This window comes from Chroicocephalus ridibundus, chromosome 3 (genome assembly GCF_963924245.1).
Source record: "Chroicocephalus ridibundus chromosome 3, bChrRid1.1, whole genome shotgun sequence".
In the NCBI taxonomy this organism is placed as follows: domain Eukaryota; kingdom Metazoa; phylum Chordata; class Aves; order Charadriiformes; family Laridae; genus Chroicocephalus; species Chroicocephalus ridibundus.
Genome location: NC_086286.1, coordinates 11,958,622 through 11,967,762, shown reverse-complemented (window position 1 = coordinate 11,967,762; position 9,141 = coordinate 11,958,622). Strand labels below are relative to the sequence as shown.

General features: G+C 59.2%; 1 protein-coding gene across 2 annotated transcripts; it reads right to left on the bottom strand.

Annotated features, from left to right (window-relative positions):
* Positions 1 to 4,680: 4,680 nt before the first annotated feature.
* On the bottom strand, positions 4,681 to 8,930 carry VSX1 (visual system homeobox 1). Of its 2 annotated transcripts, none has more exons than XM_063328009.1 (5): positions 8,483 to 8,930; positions 8,043 to 8,121; positions 7,672 to 7,795; positions 6,571 to 6,751; positions 4,681 to 5,891 (listed from the first exon to the last, which is right to left on the bottom strand). In XM_063328009.1, exons 1-5 carry the CDS (start codon positions 8,859 to 8,861, stop codon positions 5,626 to 5,628), a joined length of 1,029 nt encoding a protein of 342 aa, XP_063184079.1. In that variant the 5' UTR covers positions 8,862 to 8,930; the 3' UTR covers positions 4,681 to 5,625. The 2 variants fall into 2 exon arrangements, with proteins under 2 accessions (XP_063184079.1, XP_063184080.1); XM_063328010.1 differs by having other exon boundaries at positions 6,571 to 6,739.
* Between the last annotated feature and the right edge of the window lie 211 nt (positions 8,931 to 9,141).

The window sequence follows — 9,141 nt, the reverse complement described above, 5'->3', positions numbered from 1 at the left end:
GGAATTTCCCGTCTTCCAGTTTGTGCCCGTCGCCCCTTGTCCTGTTGCTGGGCACCACTGAGAAGAGTCTGGCGCCGAGTTTGGCCCCATCCTCCTGACACCCGCCCTTTAGATATTGATAAGCATTGGTGAGATCCCCTCTCAGTCTTCTCTTCTCCAGGCTGAACAGCCCCATGTCTCTCAGCCTTTCCTCAGAAGAGAGGTGCTCCATTGCCCTGATCATCTTTGTAGCCCTCCGCTGGACTCTCTCCAGCAGTTCCCTGTCCTTCTTGAACTGGGAGGCCCAGAACTGGACACAGTACTCCAGATGTGGCCTCAGCAGAGCAGAGTAGAGGGGGAAGATAACCTCCCTCGACCTGCTGGCCACGCTCTTTTTAATGCACCCCAGGAGACTATTGGCCTTGGCCACAAGGGCACGTTGCTGCCTCATGGTCAACTTGCTGTCCGCCAGGACTCCCAGATCTCTCTACAGAGCTGGACAACCCCTAACCTGTGCCAGTGCAGGGGGTTATTCCTCCCCAGGTGCAGGACCCTACACTTGCCCTTGTTAAATTTCATTAGGATCCTCTCCACGCAACTCTCCAGCCTGTCCAGGTCTCGCTGAATGGTGGCACAGCCTTCTGCTGTGTCAGCCACTCCTCCCAGTTTTGTGTCATCATCAAACTTGCTGGGGGTACACTCTGCCCCCTCATCCAGGTGGCTGATGAATATATCGAACAAGACTGGTCCTGGTACTGACCCCTAGGGAATACCGCTTTCCCACTGTGGTGGGAAAGAGGGGGAATGGGGCCAAAAGTGGGGTGAGGGCTTTGCTGCCCTGCCCACCCTGAGCCTCGCTCCAGCAGAACTTGGAATAAGAGGGAAATGGCACACACCCAGGGCTAAACACAGGCACATAGTTCATACGAATGCGGTTGTATTGGTGCTAATGCTGAACTGACCTTGGAAAGGAGCAGTCTGGAGGAAGTCGGAGCCTTCTGATCAGTACCTATGCCCTCTGCCAGAACCCAGACGGCTTGCTCTGGGGAAGGGGCTGATCATTGCACCGAGTGCCCGCTGGTGATCCGAGAAGTGAGTAATGAAAAACAACCCCCACACAGTCGATTCGATTCTTTAATTCTCCATCCAGACACCCCTGCGTGTCACCCCACAGGCGGACAGGGGTCTGTTGGGATGAAGGGGAAGGAGTGAGGCTTCTGGTTTCCTCCAGGACTCCAGCCAGCCTTCCCTGTTCCTGGGGTGCTCGCTGTGTCCCAGCGCCCAGTTCCACACGAGGGAGCACTTGCAAAACGTTCTTTGCTCCCTTCCTAACCTCCCAATCTGAAAATCCAGCCAGCGGCTTGGGAGGATGGGCCAGGACAAAATACCAGTTAGAAATTAACATTGCTAAGCTGTACAGAAATGGCACCACGAAGATGCTTCCGCAAATGCAGCCCTGCAGCCTTGTCTGTTCTGGCCTGCTCTGGGCTCATCACCAGGACACCTCCACGACCCCTAAACGTGCATGCCTGTCAGTCAGCCTCCAATCCCGTAAAAGACAAGAGACGTGCCAAAATAGTCTCATTTTATTCCCTTTCCTCGTCCCTTCTTCCATGATTGGTTTAGCAGATCGCTTAAGTCCCCGGCCAGCACTGTGAAAGATCTGGATGTGCCAGGGCGGGCGCCAGCCCAGATGAACTGAAGTGAAGCTGTGTCAGCGCTGGCTACTGAACAGGGGCTTTGGTGCTACCAACTCCTCTTGCCACATCGAAGGGATCTCCCGCCTGACCAAACTCAGCTGTTGTGGCTGAGGGACCCCCAGGGCCGCCCACAGAGGGAAGCTCAAGCCACCCAGGCCCTGGTGTGGTCACAAAGATGGTGGTGTGGTCACCTGCTGCTGGGTCTTACATGGGCAAAACCCACCGCAGCAGTGGAGATGTGAGCAAGCGTCAGCCATTGCCATAAGTCAGAGTTTCTTCTGTCGCACTGTTGTGACCAGCCCTGGCCTGAACTGGCACTGGCAGGAGCAGTGGCTGGGTTTGGCTACTGCTAATCTCGGGATGGATCAAATCTGAAGCAACAACAAGAAGAATATGCTGCCCTGCTCCTAGTGCTGCTACAACCACCATGACGTACGGAGGACAGCCCTGCCAGGCTTAGCACAGGCAGCTAAGAGGTGACTGACTGTCCCTGCTCTGACGATTGCCCCACCAGACTCTGCCACCATCTCCTGGTGGCAACCGGGAGCTGAACCTGAAGCAGTTACTGTCATTCACCAGCACCCATGTGGCCTCCCCGGGCTCTCGCCCTGTGAATGGAGCAGCAAGGGCACGTCTGAGCCCCAGCATACCTGGCTGTACCCCTGTCGTGGTTTTGGCCAAATTGGCCAGTGGCCATCGACAGATGCTCCCCCCCAGCCTCTCGTACACGGAGGGGAGGAGGAGAGATAAAGAGATTTACGAGTTTAGAAGAAGCTAAACTACTTTAATGAAATATTAATAATAAAATAAGGAGGAAAATAATGAAATAGATACAGTATATACAAAACCGTATTAAGCTCCCAGGATGATGTCACCGGCAGGCACTGGGGAAGTCCTGGGCTGGACTCAGCGACGGGTGGGAACTGGGTTCCAGAGCTGGAGTCAGGAACCCACAGACTGGGATCAAAGGCAGATGAACAGACAGGGTCCTCCTCGGGTGTCAGCCATTGAAGAGAGAGCTGACCCTTTATCCCTCAGCTTTTATACTGAGCATGGGGCAGATGGGATGCAATACCCCTGTTGGTCAATTTTGGGTCCCCTGTCCTGTCTGCTCCTCCTGGCAGGTGGGACCCCTCTACGCTTTTCCATTTCCGACCCTCCAATGGGGCAAATAATGAAATTAGCTGACCTTGGTTGTTATAGCAATAAGTGTAAGCAAGAGCCTCTCTGCGTGCCGTTCCCTGGCACAAACTGTAAACATTGGTCTTATCACTTTGAGAACGGACTGTTTTCGGCACAATATGCTCTTAATTTCGGAGCGTTAGAAGAGGCCTAGCTAAGAAGTGAAATTACTGAACAGAAAGTTGGTTCTGTTTTACCTCAAACCAGGACAACCCCGCAGTTACTTCCCAGCACACGAAAAGTGCCTTGGGCCAGCAGCTCTCACCGCGACTCCCCCTTCACAGTGTGAGGTGAGATCTGGGAGCCCACCAGACCCTTCCGGGAGAGTTGTCTGCCCCCTGCGCGGTGCCGGGGCTGCGGCGTTTCCCCGTGTAGCAGTTGCGGCGGTGACACGCTTGGCCCTCCTTGCTCTCGCAGCGCTGCAGCCAGCGCAAGGCGAAGAGCCAGGCCATCTGCAGGCGGGCAGGGCAAAAAAAAAAAAAAAAAAAAAAATGATTGCAGGCATCCAGTGCCAGCATGGCACGGCCCAAATAAAAGGTTTGCAGATGCTGCTCAGGCAGGATTAGGCCTCCAATGTGCTAAGTCTCGGCTCTCTGCGAGCCTAATTGCTGCTGCAATAAGCCCTGGCTGGTCCTTCCCTGAACCGCGCTCCCCCCCGGCCCCCTCCCCAGTCAAACATTTTTTTTTTTTTTGCTGCAAAGCTTGTATTTGCCATGCATATGTTCCCCCCGCTCCTGCCCAGCGGGGCCTGGCTGAGTGGAGGAGGGGAAAGGCAGGAAATCTGCAGATGCCACTTTTATTGCTCTGCTCTTCCCAGCCAGCGTCCCACCGCTCTCCCCCCAGCCCAGCACAGCCTGCGGCTGCTGGTGTGCAAGGAGACGGGCCCAGCAGCAGAGGCGGGGGACAGGTGACAGCATCGTTACATGGCTGCACACCCCCCTGAGCTGTATTAGGAAACTTTCCAAATTGGAATTACTCAGATTTTAATAAAACCTTCTGACAGTTTTCCGTTACGTTTTGGCCAGCAGACGAAACTGGAGCTGTTCCAGGAGAGCTGTTGTCGCGGCATGTGCGTGGGCCAGTTCAGCCCAGCCGTGAGAGGAGGACCTGTCACAGCCAGGAGTGGGGCAGTCGGGTGGCCACAACGCCCCTGTGCCTCGCTGGGGGTGCTTGTGCGGTTGGGACCACACGGCTCCTCTTCGTGCCTCCCCGGGAGGCAGAGGTGCCCCCAACAGTACCTGCCACCATGCGTTCACCTAGCCAAAGTGAGCAACTGCTCCTTGTATTTAGCCACAAGAGACGTGGGGACACGGGGCCCAGCTCCGCATCCTCCAAAGCGGCAGGATCAGCAGGAGCGGAGAAGGAGGAGAGGAGCCCTGCGCAGACACTCGAGAGGCAGAGCGCCTTTCCTGCTGTTGGGGCAGAAAAACCTCACACTTGCGCTCTATTGAGGAGGATTTTCAACGGCCCTTGGAAGACTGGAGCAACTTTTTCCCTGTGGCTTCCCTCAAGGACTGGCCACGTTCCCTGTTTCGGACCGTCTCGTAACCCATCAGCCGTGGTTTGGCTCTTTGACCGGCAGAAATCAACCACCTTATGGCATGTGGAGGGCCACTGGACTAGACCTCGGTTCTGGGGAGACACACGAGGGCTTCGCTTTGCCCCCTTGGAACAACTGCACTGCCTCCGCAGAGCCCTCCAGCCCGGTTTAAGCATGAGTCTGTGGAGGATCTGCTCCAAGGTGGCAACTACCACGAGATGTGCCAAAGGAAGGTACGAATTGCAATGCAGAGCATGAAAACCAAAGATACACCACAATTTTATTTATGGATGTGTAATAAATAAATGGTGGACAAAACGGGAAGAGCCACATTCAAAAATCCAGATCACTAAAGTGCTTTTAGACATAAATATAGGACGACCAAGAAACAGCTCTGACATTAACACTTTTTACAGACAATTACAAAATATCTTCTTATGTCAATTCACAAAATTGTTTAATTGCTCTGGGGTACTATGGCTTGGTTTTCAAAAAGGTCTGTTCTATTATGCATAGTCTGGCAGATAACATTCGAGAGTGTACAAAACTGTTGCATAAACAAAAATGTCTTTACCCCCTTCTCCCAAATACGAGTTAAGGAAGCTACACAGTGTAAATCCAGTGATAAGGCTGCGTTGGCAGGCCAGATCCTCAGGAGGTATAAACCGGCGCACCCTGTCAGGTTACACCAGCTTGAGGATGAACCCTACCGCGTTTAAAAACCCTGCTGCTCCTCCAGGTGGAAGGATTGTGTGTTCGAAGCGGAGGGACTTGCCAGGCGGGCACTGGGCAGGGGTGGAAGTGCTCAGAGAAGGCGTCTGTAAACTCCTGCACCGTCTTCGCACCCGCGTGTTTGAGAAGGGAGCGGCTCCCGTCGCGTTGCTTCTCCTTGTGCTCCTGGCTGGCCGGGGAAGCATTCACAGCCCAGAGGGGAAGGGTGGTTCTTCCCCAGCAACGGTCCATGCCGACCACAATGCGGTCTCATTTTCGCACCGCTTTTGGCCCCGCAGGGACACCTCTCTCACCCTCCACCCTGGCTCTGCTGAGAAGTGAACAGCTTGAAAGAGGGGACAAGGGGATGTGTGTGCTCAGTTTTAAAATGCCCTGAATTCAGATAAAAGTTCAATTATTTAAGAAAAAATAATATATATATCAATAAATCAATAAATATTATTATCTCGCCAGGAAGCTGCGAGGTCTGGCCTCCTCCGGGGCAGCCCAAGCTCAGTGGTCCCTGTCCTTCTGCTCCGTGGGGGGGTCCCCATTGATGCACTGCCGCAGTACGCCCCTCTTCTCGTGCTTGGCTGTCCTGGAGAGGTCGATGGCTGTGTCCTCCGAATCTTTCTCGGGGCCAAGCTTGTCGGAGCCCCTCTGGGAACTGGCCTGCTTCCCTTTGAGTTCCTCCTCCTCCTGCTCCGCTCGCCAGCCATCTGCCAGCTTCTCTTGGCTCTCCGCCTTCCTGCTCACCTCCATGGACTTTTTGTGCATGCCTTGCAGAGGGGAGAGGGAGCACAGCCAAGGGCGCCGGTTGCTTATTTCTGCCCAGGACCGCTCGGCATCACCTCCTGCCATCCTGCTGCTTCCTTCAGCTCTCGCTTGCATCCCGAGGAAAACTCATGCTAGCTACCAGCCTTTCCCGACCCGCAGCCCTGCCACCTGCTCTCTGTAGCCCAAAAGGATGGCTTGGGGCAGAACTGGTCTGTACCTCCTCTGCAGGAAAGGTACCTTCCCCCAGCAGGGAAGACTTTACAGGGAGAAGGGTGCTGTGATGGCCCATCCCACCCTGGATTTTGAGTGTCACCTCGGTGTAGGGCTGTGTATGAGCAGAGGGTAGCTCTGAGGCAGCATTAACGTTAACTTCAGTTTGGTGGAGGGAGGGTGATGACTTCCTAGATGCCCTGCAACTCTCATGCTGGCTGCTAGCACTAGAAAGTGATACCTAACCAGGTGCAGGCACCTCTCTGACACGGCGGTAAAAGGTTTTCCCTTTCCCAGCTGTTCTTTCCAAGGAGGGAGCGGAAAAGCCATGGCGCTTGGCAGCCTGTGTACAGCTCATGGCTGAGGCCTCATTCTTTTCTGGGAAAAGATGAGGATGGCCATACGAAAGAGGAAGGGCCGTTCGCTCCACACCTGCCCCCTGGCCACCGCCAGCCCCAAGCTCCCACTTACCCAGCAGCCATGGGGCGCAGGATCCCACCAGCCCACTCTTGGCAGAGTTGATGATGGATTCAGGCAGAGGGATGGAGTGCCTCACCATGGCTCCGTAGAGGCCATACTCAGCCATCACGCTGCTCCGGCCCCAGCACTTCTCCCGCTTCCGCCACTTGGCTCTTCGGTTCTGAAACCAAACCTTCAGGGGTAACAGCCAGGAGAGCACGAAGGGGTGGGATTGGGGAGGAGATGGCCACCGCGGCCGGGAAACCAGGGCCCGTTGGGCACGGGGGAGCGTGTGTCCAGGGCAAAGGGGCAGCCACAGGGGTGTGTGGAGGGGTTTGGGGATGCGGACGCGCAGGCGGCAGTGGGAGGGCAGCCGGGGCGGTGTGTGGGGAGGAGGGTGAGGGAGGGCACACACGTGGGTGTCAGTGAGAGAGGGGAGGAAGGGGGGGAGAGGGAGCACACGTTACACCAGGCTGATCGTGACACGGGAGGGTGATCCCAGCCGAAGTCACCCTACGCTCCGCCTGCCCACAGGGCCCCTTCTGCTGCCTCCACAGGGAGCACCAACCTCTCCAGAAAAAGGGGTCCATAATGCAGTGACCGATGATGACAGAGGGCGCTCAGGTCCCTCTCCTCACCCCCTGCCTGCGTTTGAAGGCTCAAGAGGTGTCGATACAACCTGCCTGCTGCCCAGACCACCACCCCATTCTCAAGCTGCTCCACAGTGGGGCAGGATCAGGCCCTAAAATGCCATGTGTCCCTCAAAGGGACAAGCTAGGGAGCAAGCTAGTGGGACACAGCTTGGCCCAGCAGCTCCTGAATTGCTCTCAGCTCCTGCCTGAGTTGGGTCTCCGGAGGACAGAGCTGAGCTGCTGGTGGTGAGCAGCTGTTGGGGCCAGCTCTGTCCCCCGGGTCTGCATTTCCATTTGGAGACTGTTCAGTTCCGGGCGGCAGAAACTGAGCTGCTACCCCTTCCCCCAGGTGCCCTGCAGCATTTGCAGTGCCACCACGTTCCCACCAGCTGTACACTCACTGGCCACAGAGCAGACGAGCCAGCCGGGCACTGGCAGCCCGCAGACTCCACCGGCAGAGCGGACCATCACGGCCACCTACCTGTATCCTGTCCTCCGGCAGCTCCGTCTTCACGGCCAGCATCTCCCGGGCGTAGACGTCGGGGTAGTGAGCTTCGTTGAAAGCCTTCTCCAGCTCCTCCAGCTGGTGGGCTGTGAACACCGTCCTGCCGAGAGGACGGAACATCCTGTGACACGGTCCAGACCCTTTGGGCAAGCAGCGGAGCTACCAGCCCACTCCTCGCTGGGGTTTTCCCCCCGAAAATCCTCCCCCCACCCGAGCTGCAGCCCTTCTCTTTCTTGGCTCCCTTGGGGACATCCACCGCCCCGGCCTGGGGACCAGAGAGATAGCGGGAGGCTGGTGGCAGCAGCGAGGAGGTGAGAACGGGGACGACCCCCGCTCTGGGGCTCTACCTGTGCCGGCGTTTCTTCCTCTTGATCTGGGAGGTGGACATCTTCAGGTCGCTGGCGTCCCCGGACAGACTGTCCTCATCTGGCAGCAGCAATGCGGGGCCGGGGGGGGGGGGGGGGGGGCGATGTTGAGGAAAGTCAGGTTCCCGCGGGGAGCAGCGGGGAACAAACCCAGCTCCCAAAACCTGCCCGGGGCGGGGGTCCCCTCCCATAGCAAGCGGCGGCATCAGGCCCGCGGCCGAGCCCGGAGCACCGCACCGGTGCCGCCATCCCGGGGGGAAGGGGGGGGTCGGGGAGCAGGAGGATGCTCGCCGCCGCCACCGCGTGTGCCCGGGGCCGCAGGCGCGAAGCGGCTCCGGCAGCGCCTCTGCCCGGGGGTCCCCGTGAGCGCTCCCCGCCTTCCCCCCCCCCCCCCCCCGCCCCCCGTCGCCGTCCCCGCTCACCGGAGATGTTCTCCTTGTGGCGGCGGGCGGCGGGCGGCGGCCCAGGGGGCGGGCGGGGGCCGCGGGCGGGCAGCAGCGGCAGCGGGGCGGGCAGCAGGCAGGGGGCGGCCGGCCCCCCCAGGCCGCACAGCAGCCCCAGCCCCAGCCCCAGCGCCCCGCCGCCCTCGTAGCCACCGGCGGCGGCGGAGGCGGCCGCCGGGGGGGGACCGGGGGGCGGCTGCAGCTCGGCCTCCAGCCCCAGCAGGTCGGTGATGGCGAAACCCTTGGCCCGCAGCCCCGGGACGACCGGCCGCGCCGCCGCCCCGGGTGCCACCGGTACGGGCACCGCCACCGGCCCCGCCGCCGCGCGTCCCACCGACGGCTCCGCCCGGCCCGGCATCGCCGCCGCCTGGCCCGGCCCGGAGCGGGCACCGCCGCCCGCCGCCCTTTTTATCGTCCCGCCGCCGGCCCCGGCTCCAATCACACCCCGGGCCGGCGGGGGGGCGCTCCCAATCCCCGGATTAACGGCCCCCGGCCCCCCCCCCCCGCGGCCGTACCGGCTCCGCGCCCCTCCCCCGGCCGCCCCCGGCCACCGCCCCGGTCCCCCGCCCCCCCCTCCCGCCGTCCCTCCCACCGCTCCCCTCGGCCCCCGCCCCTCGGCCCTCCCCAGCCCCTCGCCG

Coding starts and splice junctions, on each gene's coding strand:
- VSX1 (XM_063328009.1), bottom strand. CDS start 8,861: ATGCCGGGCCGGGCGGAGCCGTCGGTGGGACGCGCGGCGGCGGGGCCG. Junction 8,122..8,482: donor CCACAAGGAGAACATCTCCG/GTGAGCGGGGAC, acceptor TGCTGCTGCCAG/ATGAGGACAGTCTGTCCGGG. Junction 5,892..6,570: donor CTGCGCCCCATGGCTGCTGG/GTAAGTGGGAGC, acceptor CCCCTCTGCAAG/GCATGCACAAAAAGTCCATG.